Source organism: Notolabrus celidotus, chromosome 15, assembly GCF_009762535.1.
Source record: "Notolabrus celidotus isolate fNotCel1 chromosome 15, fNotCel1.pri, whole genome shotgun sequence".
In the NCBI taxonomy this organism is placed as follows: Eukaryota; Metazoa; Chordata; class Actinopteri; order Labriformes; family Labridae; genus Notolabrus; species Notolabrus celidotus.
In genome coordinates, this window is record NC_048286.1 from 29,529,554 (window position 1) to 29,554,581 (window position 25,028).

The following is a 25,028-nucleotide window of genomic DNA, read 5'->3' on the forward strand; positions in this document are numbered from 1 at the left end:
TATATTTTGTAGATCATATTTAGCTCTGCATTTGTAAAATACGACGATCTGCTGACATCACACTTGTTAATGTTTCTGATTGGTCTGTGCTGCTATCCCCGCCCCTTTCTTGTGAACAAAAAGCTGGATAGCAACCTGATAAATCAACCCAGAGTTCCTTTGAGTGCATCCACATAACCAGGGTAAACTTCGCAACATATGACCAATCGCAATCGTGATCATGACTGCTGTCAGCAGATCATATCTTACAAACTCATAGGCAAGGCAAGGCAAGGCTATTTATAAAGCACCATTCATACAAAGAGCAATTCAAAGTGCTTTACAGAGTTAAAAACAAAAAACAGAACAGTAACAATCAACAAAAACATACAGCAAACACTTCAAACATTTACATTTTATATTCAGCCAGTTATGTTTGTTCTACTCTCTCCCTCTCTGTGTACTTATGCAACTTAACGTACGTAGTAAATAGTGTTGGGTCTTATTATTTATATAAATTAGGATGGATTATTACAAATAATCAGCCCCCCTCTGAAGTCAGTAACTTGCAGAGTCTTAGTGTCCTGCCGGACACAGAATCACAACTGATCTTGTCTTAACTGAAATGAACCCAGGTTACCTTGTTTTGGTTTTAGTTGAACACTGAAGGGTCATTTTGAGACTCTGTGGTGTTCACAGTCTGACCCACTGGAGCAGACGGTGTAAACACTCATGGGTTAAATTATTCTGATATGTAGTCTGAATATCTGTTCCATTTTCTCCTCCTGCAGCACCTCATCACCCATCAACATGGTGGCCTCGGGTGCCGCTGGTTCCTCCTCCCCACTCCCCATGGTGGCCTCCCCAGGAAACCACTCCTCGTCGCCCATCCACCAGCTGAGCTCGGTGGTGGGCAGCTACGCCACCCTGTCGCCCACCAAGAGAATGCTGCACCACATCGGAGGGGATACCTACAAGATCTCCCACGAGCTGTACGCCAACGCGACCCTGCAGAGGCCTGGAAGCCTGGCAGGTCGAGGTCAAGACAACTGCTTTCTTACTTTCTATGTGGTTTTGTGAAATTATGTTGATTTATTTATTGATTTATTTTAATTTGCTGCTGCATTTATTTACTGATATGCTCAGAGCCCATTGTCCCTCTTTGTCTAATTGGTATTCATCAGCATGATCAAAAAGACAAAACATTATCAAATATCTGATTGAATTTGCCTGAGGTTTGATCCAAAATGTATTACATTATAAATGTTCTCATGAATTTCCACACAATTCATAAATTAGATTAAGTGTCTCTACAGAGGAGACTTCCAAAAAGTAGCTCAAAGTGCCAGACTTTCCCTTTGATCCTGGCTACCAAATCTGGATTTGAAATGTTGCTCTTAAATGTTGAAAAAGCTAAGAAGTAGCAGAGGGGAATGTCAAATGTTTCAACTCTTTTTTCAAACATGCAACACACACACTGGCCAGGAATACATATACATGAACAAACAGGTACCTGTGGACATGCACAAATAAAGAGATGTCAGAGGGAGGTTGCTGCACAGGGGCAGGTGCTCTGAGGAGTTGGGGGTTCCGTGCCTTGCACCTCCGCAGTGCCCAGAAAGTGAACAGTCACCAGCCCAACCTCCAGATTTTGTTCTTTACCTTAATGATTAGGGTAAGGGTTAGGATTAGGGTTATGATTAGGGTTAGGGTTATGATTAGGGATTGGGTTAGGGTTATGATTAGGGTTAGGGTTAGAGTTAGGGTTAGGGTTAGGGTTAGGATTAGGGTTAAGGTTTATGATTAGGGTTATGATTAGGGTTAGGATTAGGGTTAGGGTTACGGTTAGGGTTAGGGTTAGGGTTATGATTAGGGTTAGGGTTATGATTAGGGTTAGGGTTAGGGTTAGGGTTTGGGTTAGGGTTAGGATTAGGATTAGGGTTAGGGTTAGGGTTAGGATTAGGGTTAGGGTTAGGGTTAGGATTAGGGTTAGGGTTATGATTAGGGTTAGGATTAGGGTTAGGGTTATGATTAGGATTAGGGTTATGATTAGGGTTAGGGTTAGGATTAGGGTTAGGATTAGGGTTAGGATTAGGGTTAGGGTTATGATTGGGGTTATGATTAGGGTTAGGGTTAGGATTAGGGTTAGGGTTAGGATTAGGGTTAGGGTTAGGGTTAGGGTTATGATTAGGGTTAGGATTAGGGTTATGATTACGGTTAGGGTTATGATTAGGGTTAGGGTTAGGATTAGGGTTAGGATTAGGGTTAGGGTTATGATTAGGATTAGGGTTATGATTAGGGTTAGGGTTATGATTAGGGTTAGGATTAGGGTTAGGATTAGGGTTAGGGTTATGATTAGGGTTATGATTAGGGTTAGGGTTAGGATTAGGGTTAGGGTTAGGGTTAGGATTAGGGTTAGGGTTAGGGTTATGATTAGGGTTATGATTAGGGTTATGATTACGGTTAGGGTTATGATTAGGGTTAGGGTTAGGATTAGGGTTAGGATTAGGGTTAGGGTTAGGATTAGAGTTAGGGTTAGGATTAGGGTTAGGGTTAGGGTTAGGGTTAGGATTAGAGTTAGGGTTAGGATTAGGGTTAGGGTTAGGATTAGGGTTAGGATTAGGGTTAGGGTTAGGATTAGGGTTAGGGTTAGGGTTAGGGTTAGGGTTAGGATTAGGGTTATGGTTAGGATTAGAGTTAGGGTTAGGGTTAGGGTTAGGATTAGGGTTAGGGTTAGGGTTAGGGTTAGGGTTAGAGTTAGGGTTAGGATTAGGATTAGGATTAGGATTAGGGTTAGGGTTAGGGTTAGAGTTAGGGTTAGGATTAGGGTTAGGGTTAGGGTTAGGATTAGGGTTAGGGTTTGGGTTAGGGTTAGGGTTTGCGTCAGGATTAGGGTTAGGGTTATGATTAGGGTTAGGGTTTGGGTTAGGATTTGCGTTAGGGTTATGATTAGGGTTAGGGTTAGGATTAGGGTTAGGGTTTGGGTTAGGATTAGGGTTAGGGTTAGGATTAGGGTTTGGGTTTGGGTTAGGGTTGGAATTAGGATTAGGGTTAGGGTTAGAACCAGAACCAAACTTAAGCAAACAGAACCAGAACCAAACTCAAGCAAACAGAACCAGAACCAAACTCAAGCAAACAGAACCAAAACCAAACTCAACCAGATCTGAACCAGAACCGAACCAGAACCAGATTCGAACCGAACCAGAACCAGATTCGAACCGAACCAGAACCGAATCAGAACCGAACCGAATCAGAACCGAATCAGAACCGAATCAGAACCAACCAGAATCAGATCCGAACCAGAACCGAACAGAACCAGAACCAAACTCATGCAAACAGAACCAGAACCGAACCAGAACTTAACCAGAACCAAGCCAGATCCGAACCAGAACTGAACCGAACCAGAACTGAACCGAACCAGAACTGAACCGAACCAGAACCGAACCAGAACCGAACCAGACACGAACCAGAACCAGATCCGAACCGAACCAGAACCGAACCAGAACCGACCAGAATTAGATCCGAACCAGAATCGAACCAGAACCGAACCAGAACCAGAACCAAACTCAAGCAAACAGAATCAGAACCAGAATCAAGTCAAGCAAACAGAACCAGAACCAGAACCAAACTCAAGCAAACAGAACCAGAACCAAACTCAAGCAAACAGAACCAGAACCAAACTCAAGCAAACAGAACCAGAATCAAACTGGAGCAAAGATTATGAATGTCCTCAGGTTGGCATTGAGAACAATCTGATGCCTCAGCTTGGATGGGCTGATCCGATTTCTCCTCTCAGTGAGAATTTGTCCTATCTTTGAGAAGAACCCTAACCCTCTTAGAAGGAACAGATGAAGCCACGATACACAGCCTCCCCTCCATCACCTATATCCTATATCCTCATGTGATTGGCCGCATGGCCGCCATGCTGACCAATCAAAACGAAGTTCTGCTGTGAGCAGAGCTGGGGCTGAGCACTGAGAGAGCTAAGCAGTGAAAGGAAAAAACTGCGCTCTTCTGATTCACTATAAAGCATCGGCTCTCTTTTGATGATGACACATCACTAATGTGCTTAATCTGTGTTACAATTATGGACAATTTTCTCACCTGTAAGGGGTCCCTGGCTCCAAAAAGTTTGAGAACCCCTGCCTTAAACTATAGAGGGCAAGAAGGGTTTAGCTTTGCTTTGGGCCCCTAAACAGGTTCATCTGTGTCCTGGTTCGCCTGTGATGTGACTTGTTCGTGATCAAAGCTTTTTCAGTTAATGTCTTACAGGGGAAATAATTTAACATTTCCAATGTCATTTTATCATTCTCTTGTTTTTTACAACAGTTCTGCCATCGTTGTCAAGGCTGCACAGCCAAACCCAATGAACACTAACTGGGATTTAGATGTTATAATTTGATTTAAAATGGTGTGAAATCAGATCCAAACCCACAAGATCTAATTTCCCAGAGTTTTCAGCCAGCTAAAACCGAGATGGGACATCAATGTGTTAAAAAGCACAATTTGGTTCAAATATAAATGTTATAAATGTGTTTTTCTTTGGGTAAATGGAACACACAAATTTCTATTGTGAATGTGTTTTTCCAAAGAAATGTTCCAGCTGAAGTTGAAATCCTGTCGATTTAGCGCTGTAGTTTCAAGGTGATTCATTTTTCATACAATTCATGAATATGATAGCATTGTGGGCTTTTTGATGTTAACTAAGGCTCGGAGACATTTCAAAGGGAAAAGTTTGAAACATCCCCACAGAAAAAAGGAAAAGCAGGCTGCACATGCATGAACACTACAGCAATGAAGCTCCAACTATGAAGGTCAGAGGCCTGGGTGCTGATGTAGCTGACTGATACCTGACAGGACTGTAGTGGTGGTCAACTGTATCAGCTGACAGTCGTGAGCAACGGGCCAGACTAGAGAAGATCACAGAATCAGATTCATGTCTGACAGATCAACTGTTTTTATGGGTCACTTTGATGCTCTGTAAAATAATCTTTTCAACAGTGATACTTAAGACAGGGGAGTTGTAAAACGCTGTTAATGTATGTAAATGTGATGAATGTTGGATTTTATTCTGAAAAAAAAAGATGTTGCCACTGCTTTTTAGCTGGTTTAAGACTGGATGAAATTAGTTCAGGGGTTCAGACCTGATTTCACCCCATTTTCAAAGTTCAGCATCTAAATCCTGGTCACTGCTCACTGTGATCCCTCAGAATCCCTAACCTCATATCCGCTGTGTTTTCAGGCTCCAGAGGTTCGTACAGCAGCCAGCACAGCCACCTGGGCGCTGAACTCCGACCCCTGCAGTCCCCTGAACACCACATCGACCCCATCTACGAGGACCGAGTCTACACCAAACCCAACCTGAGAGGACAAGGTGAGCTGAGGGGGATAAACAGGCTGCAGAAGTAAAGACAGGGGATGGAGGGGGTATTTATTTAAGGTGTAAAGAGGGATCAGAGATTGATCCGTGAAGGCTAGAGGAGTAGATACAGGCGGTTCTGAGCAGAAAGCAAACATGCGATGGACTGTGAAATGCAAGGCGTGTACTCCATTTTCACCAATAATGATAAGAAGCATCCAAGCTGTTATGGAAATAAATGTTGGAGATGATAAGTGAGGGAGGGACAGAAGAAAAGGAGACAAAAAGCGATAGAGGAAACAAGGAAGGATAACTGGGAGGAAAGTGAGGCTGTGTCTAAAGTAGCCCAAAACTATAAATAGCTGCAGCAGCACCTGGACCATCTATATTTATAAATCAGTGAGTAGAAGCAGACGTCACATGATACTCTGAAAAAGTGATGGATCAAAGACAGACTCAGAGGTAGAACAAAAAAAGAAAACACAGTCTAATATCTAATATGAAAGATGTGTTTTTTAAATGGCTGCTGAACATACGAGATTTCTTCGTCCCATCTGATTATGTATCAGTGTTTACTAAATCAGGTAGGCAAATCCAATTGGGGTCTCAATGGCAATTTGTCTCTCAGTCACAGTCTGTTAACTAATTAGTTTTCTAGGCTGAAATTAATCTCAATTAATCCCATGGGCGTCAGCTCGGGCGCTTTGAAATCAAAGCAAATCAACCATGTCCTAAAATGTTGTCGACGCTACACCGCCGGTTCAGTCGTCTGAACCAAAAATATTGTTGCAAGGAGAAACACACATAGACAGAAGGTATGAAGGAGAGAAATCCACAGGGCTTTTCTCCAAAATCGACAGAGTTACCCTAATAATTAGAAGATTTGAGGTCATTTCAGTCGCAGTGGCCCACCTCTCGCTCTGATAAGCCACTTTGATGCATGGAGAGAACTCAATCTTCACCTACAGCTGTGTGTCTCTGGATGTAAGTCACGACAGCAGCACTCCGTCAAATCCTCTCTCTCTTTTTTCCTCTTTCATATTTTACATCTGCTCTCTATTTTCTTTGTGCAAAACAAAGTAGCTGTTGAAGCCTGCCTGGGTTTCAAGGTCAGTTCAAATAGTTTCAAGATAATAAAGAGAGTTGGAAACAAGCAGACAACACTTCACACTCCACTTCACATCACAGGTGAATTTCCTCAGGCCTTGTCAGGGTCCCTGCTGTTCTGCAGTTACACACACACACACACACACTCTCACACACAAACACACACACATTGACCCAACTCACCTCCCTCTGAGCGTGCCGCTGTAAGCGCGTTGACTACCATGCCCAAGTGGTTTTTGAAATGCTGTTTAACAAGAAAACAATTCAGCTCTCAGTTTGAGTCTGACAGAGGACGTCTGCAGGGTTCAGGTTCAGGTATTGAGATGTTCTCATGTCTCTACAGTAGGGCTGGGCGATATGGCCAAAAAATAAAATTCAGATTTTTTTCAAACTTTATTTATGTTGATATTTTTTCTCCCTCTTTAAAAACAAAAAAACCTACACATGACCAAGAAACGACTCAAAACAAGTTTTAGCCCTTAGGTGATATCCCTCCCCAATGTAGTCATGAAAAGTAAGCCGTTTGGAGGCAGACACTTTGCTTTGTTGAAGGTGAATAAAAACGACATCACTGTTAGCTGTTGTGCAGATGAGGCACGGCAACATCAGCAAAATACTTGTGGCTGCATAGCTCATATCTGTGGTTGAACCCAGTGGATGTGGATACACCCAGGCTGTTCCACTGTTTATATGAGCACCAATCTTTAGTGTTATGCAGCGTGACTGCCTCAGTATTACCTATGTTCCTTTCTTGTCATATTCGATGCAATGGGAAAATGCTCTCACTAATGTTGACTGCTTTTTAACGAGTGTTAGTTGGCTCTAGCAGTCGTGTACATTTTGTAGTGAGACACATTTCTCCCACTCGGCTGCACGCCTCTGTTTAAGATGTTGAAATAAATTGGTTGCGCTGCTGCCTTCAGATGCAACAGACTTTGAATGCAACGCAATGTAATGTTTGAGGTCTGATGTCTCAAGACCAAACCATTTCGACACAACTGACGAGACTGTGGCCTTGTGCCTTTATTGGGAACAGTCTTCATTAACACAGGCAGTCATGTTGTTGTTGTTGTTAGAAAAAATTCTAGATTTTTATTTTTTTTAAATCTTCCAAAACCACAAATATGAATAAATCATTAAAATGGATGTATCACCCAGCCCTATTTTTTTTAAATGATCTAAAAATAGTAAATTTTACCCATTATAGTAAAAAATATCAACAAAAATAGTAGCTAATCTTGAAATAAAACCTTGAAAATAGAAAATGTAATGAGTTTTCTGCCTTTCTTTTTTGCCAGGTGACTCCTTAGTTTAGGGTTAGTGAACAGTTAATTATCAAAAGCATCAGTATCAGCAGGTTAATTCAGAAAAGCAAAGGAAACACAGCCACACACTCATATAGGAAGGCAAATTTTCTGCAGACCAGCTAAATGAAGCCACATTAGATCACTTTGAGGGACAGTGGGGGTCAAAAGTCTTTGGCACCAACAGCTCTACAGTCACACTTGGACTACAAAGAGAGACACCTGTAATCCCTCCTGATAACTTCAGGCCTGCCAGAATGATAGCACAGTTATCCAGCCATGCTAAAGCCATGCAAGAGGCAGTTTGGTAAAGTTTTGAGGGGCTTTCATGTCTTTATTCAGAGGATAGGACAGTGGATAGAGCAGGGAACTGAGAGAACAGGAAATGGCATGCTGTAAAAGGCTACAGGTTGGGTCCAAAACTGGGCTACAGGAACTATCCTCTGTACATGCAGTGTGCAACTTAACCACTGGGCCAAAATCAGCACCCTGAAGAGAGGCAGTTCTTGATGGTCACCTTGAGAAAGACTTGATACACAAGCTTTAATGTTAACATTTGATATGAGCAGTTTTATCTGTTATGTCTGTTTTAATTTGTTTTGTTCGTCTGTTTGCTTTGACTATTTGATCATCTGCTTTTTGTTATGTGTTGAAGAACTTTATTGAAATAAAATATGTTCTTCTTTCATCTGAAGTCACTCCACCTGTTGAGTAGTAAGTTATTTAGCTGTGCTGTTATATGTTACTTTTATTTCATAACTTTCTTCTTCTCTTTCTGTTTTTTTTTCTTCTCTGCTGTTTCCATGGATGGCGTTGTTGCTTTTTTTGGCCATCGTTTGTGTGTATGTGTGTGTACGTTCACCCTTGTGTTGTGTTGGCACTCGTGTTTGCTCTCTTCTCCCCTGACTCCCCTGCCTCTACGCGGCTACATCAAACCCAGTGGTGAACCAGTTATACCAAGAGGTCCTCAACTATCTGCTTTTTCCCTACGCTCCTCTTCCTACTTTAGCCCCGCCCTCCCCTGGTGTCGACCCAATCCCCTTGCAGCGAACGGGAAGCCAGAGCGCCACGGGCACCTTTCAGAGAGGCAGCTTCGCCACCGGAAGCGGGGCGGCTGACTATGCCAACCCGTACCGCACTCTGCAGTTCTGCCCGTCCACAGAGTCGCCTTACAGCAAGTCGGGCAACACCCTCCCTCCTGAAGCTGCCTTGGGCCGGTCCCCTTCAGTGGACAGCATCCAGAAGGACCCAAGGTGAGGAAAAAAACATGACTAATGTATAAAAACCAGCTCTGGCTTGTTGATGAAGCGCTTTGTTCTGCTCCCTTCCCACTTTCACTGATCTTACTGAGGGCCAGATTCACCAAAGTCAAAGTGTCAATGCAATAAAAAAAAGTGGTCAATAATATGGATCTTTAAAGCCTCTGGAAATCTGGCTCAAAATGTTAAAAACAGATTTTAGGTATCAAAGTTCAGACTCTCATCAAGCTTTCAGATCTGTATGAAAATAATCAATCAACAATTTCAATCATCAGAAAAACCATGGTAGAAAATAAAACCAGCTCATATTGCTGAGTAGATTGTCCTCTGGCCTCAAGACTGACATTGTGTTCAGCAACGTGCAGTTTCAATACAGATGTGTAGCTCCATTTATTATCACTACGCTGCCAGCTAACCACATAGTTATAGAGCTTAGCACACAGAACACATCATAGTGTGATGGAGTCCACTGCCCGCAACCAATATGTCGAGAGTCTAGACTCATGCCTTCCTCCTCTGTTGGGTATTTATCTTAAAGCCTAAGGTCTGTTCAATCAAACCAGCACTCCACAAGGTTTATCCACCTAATAGTTTACCACGGTTTTTCTTTTAATTGGACCTAATGAGGGAGTAAAGATGGCTATATCGTTCTGCCTTGCTATATATCCAGCATGCTCTGCACACTGAGGCGGTCGCTTGGTTCTCAAAGCACCATCTTTTGGCAAGAATAGCATAACAGACTAGCTCTCTCTGCATTTTAGACACTATAAAAAACTACCTATAGATTCTACTCAATAAAATTGATGTAACAATTTGCACTCTATTAAATAGTGTACATTTTACCAAATGTTTAAAGTGAAGACTACCAATATTTTACTATGATGAAATACTAAAATAATTTAGGTAAAATCTACTCTTTTTTTTTTAATACATTTCACAACTTAAAAATAAGTTTATGACTACCAGAGCTGGGATCGAATCCACCAATCTTCTGATTACTAGACAACTGTCCATACCGACTGAGCTACAGCCACACTGGTTGTACAGTTAGATTACAGGCAGCACCTGATTAGCAAACAAGCTAACAGTGAAGGCAACACATTACTAAAACAATGTCTTTATTATGATTTACCACAACCGGTGGTCGGCCCCGGCAGAGCGGCATCCCCATGCCTTTATTTTTCTGCTTGGAAGGTGGCAACCCTAATATCAATCCTACCTTCCACCATGATGCCAAACCCCAACCGGAGAGTCTCGGCAACCGAAACTGTCCTCAGCAAAGAAGAAGTGATGAAGCATACACACCCTTCAGTGCATACCCAATATCTTTGGGTAGATATTATTTTGTGTATTTCTGTACACATTTTTACTGTTAAAAATAGATAAAGAAGGTCAAATGTACCCATTATAATACAGTTGCTGAACTAAATCATTTAATATAATTTAGACAATTTGTATGGATTATATTTACTATCCACAAAATCATTTTCTATAGTGTACTGGTATACTGGTCCTAGCATTACATAGAAAGGAGCTCACTTTTTAGGTATAAAAAGAGGTATTAAAAATGTGTCTTCTACACCAAATTTTACAGTAATTAATGACTTAATCTCCAAAATTCAAGCCCCAAATCAAGAAAGTTAACAGAAATATAACTCTATACGTTTTAAAGAAGATTCAAAGATGAATTTTTAAATGATTCCAATCATGTTTAGAGCCCATGGTTAGAGGGCAGCAGTGGTTAGTGTTTCCAGAGGCTTTAACAGTGGAAAAGATTTTAATTGCATCCAGAGTATCACAGTTGTAATGTGGTGACACAACGCAGTTTGTTTCACCTCAGCAGATAATTGACTGTCAACATTTGACAGTTCAGTGCTGCAGGGCTGGCTGAATCTGGGCTTTAGTATGAGGCACACATCACGCCACATCTTTCACTGTCCTCTCTGGTTTGCCTACTGATGGGACTCGTTCACGCTGCCGTATGAGTGCCTGCACACACCTCTAGACCCAATTTAAAGTTTGCCATCGCTGTTAGAGAGTAAGTGCCCCTCCGTCAGTGACACTCAGTTACCCTCTGTGCAGAAGGTAGACTCAGTTTATGTGGAAAGTACACAAAGTCTGCTTTTAGTACAAGAGAGATCTGTGTATGAGTGTTGGCGTGTGAGGAAGAGGGAGAGAGAGACAGTGACAGATAACAAAGACTAACAGAGAGAGACACACTAACAGCTTAATGGATGTTTTTATCATTCTTTTGTCCCAGTTACAATCAAGTTTCAAATACTATTCCAGTCGTGTCTTGGATTTTTTTTCCTTGTTAGCCTCTTCTCTCTGACTAATGACTGCACAGACGTGATGCCACAGAAAGAAGCTGCCTAATTAAAGTTGAAGTGTTTCTCTTTGTGACATTTCAGCTCAGGTGTAAGCAGAATGTATATATAAATAACTATATTTTGCTTTTTGCACCAGTCTTATATTTTTTTAATGAGTGCACCACTTTTTGCTGAAGTGCTTATTATACGCTCACATTCTGAAACTTAAGAGCATCTCTCCGAGTCGTCAGGACGGGTGACTGTTGTTGTTGCCATTGCTCTGTCCTCCACTCATCGTCTTGAGTGTTTCTTTTTCTCTTGCACATTGCACTCACATTGTCTGTTTGTTCAATCTTTAGCTCCGGCTTCATTGTTACACATCTGCATTGCCACGTGTGAAGGACTGACTTGTGATGCATGGCATTTTGCTTTTCCTTCACGTCATGCACAGCCAACGTCAGTGTAAGTGGTGTCTGAGCAACACAGTGCTGTCTGTGTAGCTTGCAGACCATGTTGGGTTAAAGGGAGGGTCCCCCTGAGATTAAAACTTCACCACACAGTTTGATCCTGAAATTATTCTGTCTTCAAGCGTCAGCGCTGCAAGTCTTTCATTTCAAAGAGAATTACTTATTAAAGCATTTTATAACATTTGATGTCAAAATCATCTCAACAAATCCCATAAAAAAGATCTCTCAATAGTTTCCAGTTTCTTGAGCATGTTTGAAACATATAGCCCCAAATCCATTCGATCATACTGAGGACATATTTTGAAACCAGGGCTGAATTACTCTCAAACTGCAAAATATCCTGGCGCTTTACTTGGTTATGGTTATGGTACTAAATTAACGAGATACTGGTACCTCAACATCCTAATAGCATTTCTCATTCAGACCAGATCAATCTTGGAACCCACAATCCATTATCTTCTATTAATGCCTGAAGTTGAAGGTGATATATGCCTATGCATGCCAACCTTTCACTAATTCCAGCATAGCTAGAAGTTAAGAGATCTACATCCATCCAAGACATCTGTGAATGTCAGGGAGTAAAAGCTGTTACATCCCCCAGGATAGCGCCTGTTCATCTGTTTAAACTACCTGTAGGTCTCAGTTCAACAGTAGACACACAGAGGCTTCAATCTGGCTTACTTCAGAACTCAAAAGGAAATGTTTTCTTGTGGCTTACTTATAAGTTACTGGTCTTAACTTTGTCGAAATAACTAGGGGTGTCCCGATACAACTTTTTCACTTCTGATACGATACCGATATTGCAGCCTTGAGTTTTGTCCGATACCGATATCGATCTGATACGATATCAGCACGGATCATACAAACTTTTATTACTTATTTTGTAGTATGGAATGTTAGAAAAGGCTTGATCAAGTGACATTACTCAAACAGAGAACAATAAATAAAACACTTTTGTGTAATATCTCAAGTTAAATGATTTAGCCTCTCACTGCTAAAAAGTAAAAAGAAAACATTCTTGATGTGACCACTATGAGGATATTTTGATTCTCTTGATTCAAATAAAAATGCCATGGACACAATATAAGGGCTGTATTGCACTTTTACGACGGTCCCTGAATGCACCTCGCAGGGGTGATGCTGGATAGAAGAGCTGGAATGGACTGCTTATATTGGAATGCTTATAATCCGAGATTTTAGATTCAGGCCGGTATAAACCGATACTGTTTTTTTTGCTGATATCGAACCGATATCCGATATTAATATCGTATCGGGACACCCCTAGAAATGACATCATGACAAAGATTTTGTAAACTGAAAATTCAAACTACTCAGGAGGAGAAGAAAAACACTGATGCGCTTTTGCAACACATCGTCAACAAATCATCGTCAGATTAAACGGTGCGAGTCTGGATGTCATTACGACGATGTGCATCCTGCCTGCTTTTGCTCTCCACATAGACTATTTTTCCTGCACACATCAAAGCCTGCTGATACATGATTGGTCAACACTACTCGGACTACAAACGAGCAACAAACCAGGACACATCCAACGCTGAAAATCTAGACCAGTCAACATTATCATGTAAAATCTGAAGATCCAGATTAAGGCCACTTAAGATAGCAAACATGCCGTCTGAGTTTGATCCAAAATAAGTCTAGTTTTGGTTTGAGACTTTGGGAGATCAAAGTAACATCGATGATATTGTGTAAGTTTGTCTATTTTGTGCAGGCGCATTAGGCATTTCTCCAGGATCAATTGAGCCAACAAGGAATGCTTCATGGAGAAGAGATGACGCATGTTAAATTCATTCAATGTATTGGGCTACTTGGCGAATTAAGGGACAATCAGACAGTTGCTGAAAACACTGGATACCCATAGTTCAACTGAGGGAGTATCTGTTTACTCAGAAAAAACCTGAGCTAGTCATTATTGTTCATACAAAAAACGTCCTCTCCTAATGCCGACATAACTATCCCGTCAAAAACAAATATATATAATAAGGTGCTTCCAAAGTTTGCTGATATTGTTGGTAATTTTATGGGATTTTTTGTCTAAAACACTCAGTTTTAAAGATGTTAGCTAATCAGACAAAGTGTTTGTTAAATGTTTACACACCAATCATCCACATTAATATATCCCTACAGGCTTACACAGGCTATGGTATTATGATACTACAACTGTGATAAACCTATGTATGTGGTGAACATAGGTAGAGTTCAGCACATTACAGAAGTTATTTCTTCCATTAAATAGCTTCTGTTTGTACTTGTAAATTTAGTCAACTCTCTAAACATAAGGATAAGGTAAATCTAGTTTAAATTGAACTCACACATGACAGGCGTAGCAGCTTAGCTTGTTAGTAAAGCACCGTGTAGCTATTCTGGTAAAAGTCCTGCTTTTGGAGATAAAGTGAGTCACTCAATCAAACTTAAAATAAATGAACAAATAGAACCTGAGTGAGTCAAAACTTCATTTAATCCTCTTCAGACACAGATATAAGAATAGCATTATATACCTTGTGTGTTCAAACTCAGGTCATTTGAAACACTATGACAATCTTTGCTCATTTCCAGCTGTCTGAAAGTGTTCTTTTAACCGGCTCTTCAGTGGACACCTAAATGATGAAATCTTCTCCACGAGCACAAACATGACAGAAACAATCCAGATATTTTTAGTGAACATGAACAGAACCAGACAGTACCTCCTCTGTGTAATCCTAAGACCCTCTCTTTTCCCAACATATCCACCATCTCACCACCTGCTTTAAGTGCATGCCCTCACCCTGCCCACCTTCACCGCCATTGCTTGTTAACTAAATGCTGAGAGAGAAAGACGAGCTTAGTGGCTACATTTTGATTTTCACTAATCTTCACTAATATGAGCAATTTTCTGCCAGAAAGCCAACAAAAACCTCTCTCTTGTTTCTCTCTGCCTGTCCCCCTCGATAGGTACGACCCAGAATTCCTTGTGTGGAATCAAAATCAAGCCGAGCAAAGAATGACAAAGTAATCCAACCATTTATTTACACATATATTCATTCTGTCTATCTATCTACCTTTTGTCTCATTCACTAAATCTTTCCATCTTCTCTATATGACACCGATATCTGACACAGCTGCTAATGTTGAAGCAGCGTGATATATCCCATTCGCACTGTCACCCATGTTACTCTTAGAAACAATGGATCACTTTGTTTTAGCCTCATGCATTGGTTCTAAATTGGAGACAAAATAAAGGACATTGCATCATACTGTGACATTAAAATGACATCCTCTTTGTCCTAAAAACAGAGAGAAATATTAAAAATAAAATATAAAATCAGTTGTATGATAAAATCCAGATTTAATCTACTTATTTGCATTTTAACAATATGGCTCACCAGATGATTCAAATTTTTACAGTGTAGATATTTCTCATTCTCTCCTTTGGCTGTCCATCTATCCATCCATACCTCCATCCATTTATCTGTCTGTGGATTTATTCTGTCTTTCATTTGTTTCCATTAGTCTGTCCGTCTGTCCAGGTGAACTCTTCACATGCTTTGTGGTGGTTCAGTCATGATGATTGCCTGGCATTTATTCTGGGATCAGATTTTATTGCTATGCCATGATATTCTCATTCCAGGAGGTGTATTTGCCAAAATGTCAAACATTTTGACTGACAACAATAACCTTGCACTCATCCCTCACGACTGAGGAAGTTTGTCTGCCTGTTTTGCAGTCTGTTTGGATGTTTTGGTACTGACTTTGTATCTTTGTAGGAGTGCAGATGTTGCATGTGTCACCTCTACCTTTAATGTAAGTAAGGTTAGCTGGTGGACATGCGGAATAGAATTCCAACAGGGTGAGACAAGACCAGTCTCACTCTGAATCCATTCTGCTTAGACTTTGAAAAATCCCAAAGTAACTTTTTTGTTGTGTTGTCTAAGTGAAGGTGAAATTATAGACAGGATACTCGTTCCATGAATTGTTTTGATATGTGTGACGTGTGTGATCAGGTTGTCCTTAGTGTTGCTTTTAGTATTCAGAAATAATAAGTGTTGTTAAAGCTGCTGTTGGTAGGAATGGTGTAAAAAGTCATAATACCCATCGGCACTCATCGGTAAGTGAAGTAATTTGAGACTATTGCGAAATGTCTGTGTTTTCCAATGCCTTTGTATCAAGCAATGTTATTATTCCCCTTGTTCCCGTTATAACGAACCAATCACAGCTAATCTCCAATCCTCTGTCCTGATTGGTTAAGGGGTGGCCCCTACTACGTCCCCGATTGGTTATGAGTCTGGCACTATCGTGACTGCACACGCTGATCTGTGTTGGGGGGCTAAGAGGAAATCTGGTTTGGAGGGATAGTGTTGACATTCAAAGTCCCTTTCACTGAACAGATGTTTACTCTGTGAGTACCAACAGCAGCTTTGAGGGGGTTTGACCAATCAGAATCATGCATTTGATCGGTAAGAAAGATGGATAGTAAGACCCTGTTATATTATCTAACAAAACCCCAAAGACAAAAAGTAAAAAAATAGCTTATAATACTGAAAATTGTCAAATTTTAACATCAATAAAAGACGTGCTGAAATAAGTTGGGAAGCAGAATTTTAGCTAACTAAACTATCTGAAGTCATATCGGCTAACAACACAAATGAAAGACTACATTTATCCAAAGACTGTTCAGCCTGGTCCTGTCCTTGGCCACTGATTGTCTACGTACACTATGCCAAGTTTGGCTCATAAGTCCATGTTGAATTTTGTGTCCAAGGGTCTGGCACAGAAACCTTGTTGAACCCACTAACTTTACACAGAGATGGACAATGCACTTCCTCACTGCACCAAAGTGTCAGTGGGACTGACCTCTTGTGCATTTGAAGCCAGGATATGTGCAGCAAGGATCGGCTCTCACAGCCAAAGTATTGACGCTATACTCCTTCTGATAACGAGCACAGACCTGACATTATAGATACAATGACAAAGCTTCCTCGGGGTGGCTCAGTCCACAGCGTGACTAAATCTTGGTTCAGTTTGAAGGAGATGCTGTCAGTCACAGAAGTTCAATGAAACTGAAGGAAACTCCCAAACTTCTATGTGTTGTTGTGTTTCCTCTCACAGTTCTCTCTCGATTCTGCACAAAGCACTGCCAGAGAATGGTTTTTGATTTTATTGTTTGATCTCTGCCCCACCTGTTAACATGGAGGGAGCCAGGCTTTATGACCTTTACTGCAGGCAGTCAGTAGGGAGAGCTTTAAATCTATTGGCTCCACTTTTATTGAGCTGCCATGTCGTTCATCTTGTCATACAGTCTAAGCATTCTCTCCTTACTGTTCCTTGATCAGTCTTTGTGGCACCTTATATGACATCCTGAAAGCTTACCGAAAGAAAGCTTTTTGTTTCCTAGCCCACTTTTATTCTCTGTTTTTGTGAAGCACTTTGTTAACTGTATTAAAAAGTGCTAAACAAATACAAATATTATAATTATCATTGTTAATTAAAGAGCAAAAAAGTAACCATCCTAGCAGCAGTACTATTTATTATTCCAGTAAAGTCAGAACATTAGCTACCACTACTAGCAAAGAACAAATGATGGCTTGTAATACTAGAAAAGTCTTAACTTAAGTTTAAAAAGATAAAATAGATAAATACAAACATTGATGTTATTTATCTTAAATAAATGGCAAAGACAGACTTACAAACTAGTGGAGTCAACAAACAACATTGCTTTGAGAAATGTGAGTTTGTCAAAATTCAGTAAATCATTGTTGGGAAACAAGAGGAGTCTGTCTGATGGAAATCTATATCACATCCACAGATGTAGACGTAAATATCGATTATGTAAGGTCAATAAACTCTGAAAGCTGAAGTCTGTGAACATGCACACGAAAAATAAAAAATCAAGCTGATTCGGAGTCCACACACACACACACACACGCACACACACACACGCACACGCATGCATGCACACATGCACACACAGTGTAAAAGAAGGTTTAGAGTTTCTGATGCAGGTGTCTGGATCTTGAAGTGTGGAGCAGCAAGTTAATCTTCTGAGGAATTACACGCCTCGTCCCAACATACATGAGTGTGGCTGTGCTTGAACAGTTACTTGTCATCTGTCAGTTTGCTCAGTCATACATGAAGGATGAGTTTATTTTTTTGTGTCACTTGTGATTTCCACCTTTGCTAATTAAGTGCAGGTGTACAAAAATCAAGTCTTTTATTTGTATCACTTTGCAGTGGGAACAAAGAGATTATTCTTGTGCCTGGCAGGAAGTATGTTTGATTTTCAGCATGGCATGCACATCTCTGGGTTTTGATGGCGCACACAGTTCTTTAAGCAATCTGCCTTTTGTTTTGACTTTTGTTTGGAATCATAGGTATCAAAATAAAGAGGAAAATGATGTTTCCTCATTGACTTTCATCAATAGCTACTTATAATTTTTTTGTTCTACTTTTGTTATGATCTAAAAAAAAAGTAGCTGTTTTCATTTTGTGCTTGTGTTGTCTGCAGCAGCAGGGAAAATTCATCACAACTGAAAAAGTGTTAGGACCAAAGTTTCCCCCTTGATGTTACCTTCATCCTGTAAATTCACAAAACAAATATCCTTTAGCTGATTCATCAAGACACACACTGGGACAGTCTGGGCAAATGAAGGCATTGTTACTGTGGATACCGCCTCTAATGCACTCCAACGCATTTCCTCCTTCAGGCTGCCGGTAATTTATTGAAACGTTTCTGCCAACATAAAGAAAGATTTGTGCCAGACAGGATGTGGCCTGATCATAAAAGTGCCCCATTTTATTTCATGCTCATAGGCACAGTGAGAATCCCTGATCTATATTTACTAACAGGGCTTATATAGGTATGTGTGTGTGTGTGCGTGTGCGTGTGCGTGTGCGTGTGCGTGTGCATGTGCGCGTGCGTGTGTGTGTGTGTGCGTGTGTGTTTCGGCTCTGCCTGACATCTCCCGACCTTTCCCTCATCTTGCTCAGCCTCAGTGGGCCAGTCAGTCAGCCATGCCATTATACTCTCAAACATACACACACAGTCTGGAAAACACAATGGCACACACAAATACACACACACACACACACACACACACACACACACACACACACACACACACACACACACACACACACACACACACTTTTCTAGTTCTTGCCTCAGTCTGTCTTCTTTTTTCTCACTCTGATCTCCTTCATGGAGGAAAAGGTGCCTCCACACACACTCACACACACACACAAACACACACACACTGTTAATTCAAATATAGTTTGATTCATGCGTTGAATGAGTCTGCAGTTAATATTAATGTGTTCAGAATGTAAAATGAAAAGTTCCTCTTTATTAAAGAAAGAATAGAGTCCAAACACTTTGGAGACGTCGATCAAACTGAGGTTAATTTTTTGAAGTAGGACACCATAGTTTTGAAATGTTGTGTCTGTCCTTAGTGACATCAGGACCAGTGGGGAAGCATTACTTTCAGTATGGGATGATCGGTTTGCTAAAGGAGGGAACAAACATTGTATGGAGGAAGGTGACAGCCTCTGCAGTTATGGTGGAACAAGCTATAAGAGTTCAATGCCCCAGATAAATAAGAAAATAACCCTAATTACAAAAAAGAAAGAACAACTGTGAAGGTAAAAGTCATGAGCACAGGTGGACGATGTTTGTACTCTTGTTGCCACAAGGTGGAGACAAAACTAGCACACTGCAGGTCACTACGGCCGTTTTAGAAATTGAAATGTAAATTCATCTATCAATTTTCGACCTGAGAAATGTTTGTAGAAAAGTAAAAAGTTTTCAGTCATTATTTTAACAGTGAAAACATGGTCAACCAAAAGAGATGATCAACGTTTTCTTCATATCCTAAGTTTCCCCACTATTTTTAGATAGTTATTAATCATGCGTCAAAGATGGGGGGAAGTATTTAGTTCTAACACGTATCCACAGATTTTAGAGATTCAGATTTAGTTTTTTCACAGGCTGATTTTTTGTTAATCGGCCCCCTGAAGAGGTTTGATTTCCTGCTGAAGAGTAATCACAGTTAGTTAGCACCAATCTGAATTTTTCTTCTTCTTTTTCTTCTTTTTCTTCTTCTTCTTCTTCTTCTTCTTCTTCTTCTTCTTCTTCTTCTTCTTCTTCTTCTTCTTCTTCTTCTTCTTCTTCTTCTTCTTCTTCTTCTTCTTCTTCTTCTTCTTCTTCTTCTTCTTCTTCTTCTTCTTCTTCTTCTTCTTCTTCTTCTTCTTCTTCTTCTTCTTCTTCTTCTTCTTCTTCTTCACTCCACAAAATCCACACTGGCTTCTGTCTTTATTACACCACAGGTTGCCACTTAGTCAAAAGCTGAATTTGGGTTCTTCATCTTCATTTCACTCAGCAGAGTCACCTACCTGTCTGCGTTCCTGTTTTTGTATCTGATAACGAGCCATCAGAAACATCTCCGACCCCTCACACATACATGCAAATATATCCAACACATCTCCCGTAGTCCCCTCTGGTTTAAAAATCTCTCTACTTCAGTAAAATCCTGAGTCACTGGAAATCCTTTCAACCCGATACAGCACAGAGCATCATCCGCCTGCAGCTCCCTGAAACATTGTTCACTGGTAGTTTATTTGCTCTGATTGTTGGTTTGCTTATATCTGATACTGTGGTGTAAATGTTTTGGCTGTGAGTGAGTGAGAGCATTGCAGTCAGTGTGCACTCAGCACACACACTCACACATGCACACTTACACGCCTAAACAAATAGTGAAGGGAGATAACTCACCTGGCTGCTTAGGAACAATGAGTGGATTGACAGCTCTCAGTTCTTTGTCCCAGTCCACTGAGTTACCAAATTAAACACTGCGTTCTCCTCTGGGATTTCAGAAGCTCACAAAAGATACACATACACACACACACACACACACACACACACACACACATATATGTGCATATATGCACATGTGGGGCTGTAGGGATGTGGTTTAAGCAAAGCATTGTATTTATAGGAAGCAAAAAGAATGGAAGAAAAAGAGAATGAAGGTAAAGACTCACAAATAAAAAACTATGACATCTGGTTAAGGTGTTTCTTTAAATGCAATAAGGGTGAGTTAAATATACAGATAAGTCATGGGGTCTGTCTCATGCTCTTTTGATTTATATTATTGGAGTGACATAAGCTCCAAGATGACATTGATTATCTAAATACTAGTCAGATGTAACATCTCTCTGTAAACGATGGAGGCTTCACAGATCCAAAAATGTTAAAAAATCTGCGTTCAGGATTCATCCAGGTTTTTGGGACTTTGTTTTCCAGCCCTGGATTTTGCCTCTTAGACTAAACACATGTTGCCCTTTAATGAAGATGAGTCCTTGTCAACTGATTATGGAAGTGTCTCATTTAATGCTTTGACTTTGTATGACCTTAAAGAGCAAAACAAACCAACAGTGGACAGAGTTACTTCTTTCTGTGTTGTTATCTGAATGCCTTTCACCGCTGCACTTGGCAGGGGCATGTCCAGACTTAATGACTTGGGTGGCCAACTGGGGTGCGCTGACATAAATCGGGGTGGCTGTGCACACATACAAAAATTAATAGCATTTACCCATTCTGTCTCCATACCACCAATAAAGTATCGTACAGTTGTTATGTTACTGAATAAAATTCTTGAATTCAAAAAGTTACACAACTGAGTGGTGACACATAAATCTCCTTGGCTTCATCCCTTAAGGACTCAAAAGATGATAGTTCGGTAATCACATTCAAAGGCACTTCACTAGCAAGGACCACGCCACACAAGGATATAAGTTTGAACATTTAATGAATTATTGTGTGTAGTGTGGCCCAGCAGAAGGAGACTCTGGATGAGGATTCTGCCTCAGTGTTATCCTGCCAGAGCTGATCTTGACCCGGGTTGTACCTGGATGTAGACAAGGGTATAGAAGAAGCGAGCACAAGTTCAGTCGAATGGGATAAGGAAAAAAGGTTAAGTGCAGTAGAGAAAGGTGAAGGAGGGTGGGTTGAAGAACCACAGACAAATGGTTGGAGTAGGCTGGCTATGTGTAAGTAGGTTTGTCAGGTGATTGGTCCTGCTCCCAAATTTAAGCTAACACCTTAACTTAATTTACAAAGGAAAGTGTCTGACATTTAAGTACAAAGAAAGCAGTGGCCTGTTTGTTACCAACCTGCCCAAATAGTTCATTTAAATGCAAGTCCCACCTTTAACAAGGCACATACCCAACCATAGCTTAGGATTTTATGGTGACACCTGGGGTGGCCAATAAGATTTCAGGAAAGGCCAGCGCCAACGTGGGCACTACTCTGGATATACCATGTGAACATGCAGACTTAATATGACATTCTTGAACATTTATCAGACACATGCTCACAGTTAGAACACATTTTCTGATAAAAAGGAAGCAGAAAATGTCTTAACCCTAGTATTGATGAAGAAGCATCTGACTTTAGATATGAAGTGACTTCACCTTTGATATTTTTTTACAGCAGCTGAGATGAATTAGGAGGAAACTTGATGTTAATCACATTGCATATCAAAACCATCCAAATCCAAAGCAACATTACCCAATTACAGCGGGTAACATGCTTTGCTAATTAAGCTGCAGTACAAGTTGACATCTAACACGCGAGGCCCAAAAACCCTTGGTGCATTTTCAGCAGGGATGTTAGAAGAGTGCTTGTCAGCACAGTGTCCGTGTGTGTTTGTCACAGAAAGTGTCTTTCAGAGTGTGTCTGTCACAGCGAGTGTGTCAATCACAGCAAGTGTGTCTGTCGCAGTGAACAGCAGCAGGAGAAGCAGAGTGAGCAGAGAGCGAGCACTCACCAGTTGATCACAAATTGTGTCTCATGTTGTATATTCGCATACAAATAATTTCACTAAAGGCTAATATAATGCACCAAATATACTCAGGTGACCATTAATATATGCCCAGGCAAAGGGTATGTGGCATCACTTACCTTAGTATCAGTCATCGTAATGCAGTGTCATTCATCCCCCTGCTGACTGGCTGCAGTATACTGTAGGTCTTGAACCTGCCTCCTCCATTATAACAGATGGAACATGGGTCAAACTAGAGAATTAAAATACACTTCAAATACATTTTGAAAAAAAAAACTATATAGTGGATTTCAATAAGTACAAAAGCAGTACAGGTCAGTGTTGCTGATGGAGACATTGATTTCTGGTGAAATATTGGTAAAATATGTAAATAACACCTCATTGCAATCTCTTTTATCAACCAGTTTAAGTGAGTTTATTGGGTTTAGTTCAAGGACACATGATTTTTTTGGATTATGGATCATGTAATCAAATGTACTGTTATGTGCTATGTGATGCCACAGTTTGAAAGCTAGTAAACTCCTCTGTGAATATACCAGGATTAAGACCACACATTTTATGAACAGACAAAATGTACCAACACTGTAAAAAATAAGTTCTCTCAACTTAAAATGATAAGTGAACTAGTTGCATGAATTATTTTGAGTTCTAACCACTCTTGCTGTTTAGTTGTGCTAACATAAAGATATAAGTTCAGGGTACAAGACCAATTTGGCTTGCTGACTAATATAGAGTATTCCTAACATATAAGATCACGTTGTTATAAAAAAACATGACATTTACTTAACAAACTTTGCCTATTGTCAAGAAAACTTCCTGTTCTTTTATTACAACTTGATCAGAGTGGTTAGAACTCAAAATAATTCATGCAACTAGTTCACTTATCATTTTAAGTTGAGACGTTTTTACAGTGAAACCTTTAAAGTTTAGCTTCTTAGAACATTTTATTTTAGCTTAAATTCACTGAAAGTTCATGAAATCCATTTGTGCACAGACTGTATGCTTGTTATTTACAGCATCACTCTCCAGTTTCAGTGGGGCTTTCCTCTGTTTAAGAACTGCAGTACCATCCAAACATGTTGCATTTCCTCTATTTTTTTAAACTCCATCACTAAACAGTGCAAACATTCCCCGAGCGAACACTTTGCCCCGAGTTCACAGATGGCTCTGTGGTATTTGCTCATCCTGCTGTGAAGTTGTCGCACAGTGTTTGGGACTGGAAGCGCTGAATGCTCCTGCGTTCCCCTGGCACTGAAATACACACACACACACACACACACACACACACACACACACACACACACACGTGCACGTCCACAGAGTGAAATAATAAAATAAAAGAGATGCTACGTGAAAAGTGGTACAGCTCCAGGCTAGAGTTAGTGAATGAATGAGCCATTATAGTACAGCTTTGTGAAGCAGAACACACACAGGAGAGATGACATAAAGAGTCTTCATTTGATATTAAATCACGGCGACTGAAGGTAATTTCTTTAAGAGACTTCATCTGCTTCAGAATTAAGATTTATTTTAGGGACGGCTAATTTGGCCCAACATGTCGACTTTATCTTCAGGTTGTCTCAGCATTCTGGGTGCATGTGGAGAAATAAAAATGCATGTAGAATATTTACATTTGTTTACTGAAATTGCACGTGTGTGTTTGTGTGTGTGAGTTTGTGTGTGTGTGTGCCTGCGGAGCTAAAAAGCCTGAGGTCTCGGGTTGAGTTTGATCTGCTGTGATGTGTTACTCTCTCTTCAGGGTCACAACTGTTCTAGGTCCTGGCTCTGTGGTTGTGTATGTGTTTATGTGTGTGTTTGTGTGTGTGTGTGTGTGTGTGTTGTTTCTCACCTCATTTTGGCTCCTGTCGTCTCCAAATGTGTGTGCATTGAGCTGTTTTGTCTTGTTATGGATGTTCTGAAGTGCACTTGTGTAATTTCTGTGGGTGTGTCAAATATTCTTGTGCCTGCAGGCCAAAAGCAGTAAGTCCGTGTCCCTCCATTCAAGTTTTAAAAGCCCATTTTTCCACACACACTGAGTACCTCATGTTGTAGTGTGTGTGTTTTTCTTTGCTTCAGCAGTTATATGCGGCTACCTAAAGTCATGTGTGAAGGAAAGGTCATGAGATAGGACTGAAGACTGAAAAGATGAGGATTTGACTCGTATAATAATTATTGGAAAAAGCTGCGTTGTTCTTCATGTGGTTTATTGTCTGCCCACTGGTGTGCAGGGAATATTACTGTGTACTATTAACCATATATAGTCTAGTTATGGACAATGCACCTCCATCTCCTTCAATTTAAAATAAACCAAGAAACAAATAAATAAGCTCAAATTGCTGCTTCATTGGGCGATGACATCTTGTGCTGGTGACGTATTTGGAACCAGAGCATGTGCAGTGTTGATCTGGC

At 40.5% G+C, this 25,028-nt stretch overlaps 1 protein-coding gene across 13 annotated transcripts in view; it reads left to right on the forward strand.

Moving 5' to 3' along the window:
• The window catches only part of ctnnd2b (catenin (cadherin-associated protein), delta 2b), a 237,275-nt gene that overhangs the window by 157,699 nt on the left and 54,548 nt on the right, over nt 1–25,028 (forward strand). For 10 of the 13 annotated variants that reach the window (XM_034702134.1, XM_034702136.1, XM_034702137.1 and 7 more), the window contains 4 exons: nt 771–1,018; nt 5,222–5,353; nt 8,759–9,002; nt 14,737–14,793. In XM_034702134.1, the coding sequence (XP_034558025.1) occupies nt 771–1,018; nt 5,222–5,353; nt 8,759–9,002; nt 14,737–14,793 (681 nt within the window). The remainder of the gene's footprint in view (nt 1–770; nt 1,019–5,221; nt 5,354–8,758; nt 9,003–14,736; nt 14,794–25,028) is intronic. The other 3 variants (XM_034702144.1, XM_034702143.1, XM_034702145.1) reach the window with 1 other exon arrangement.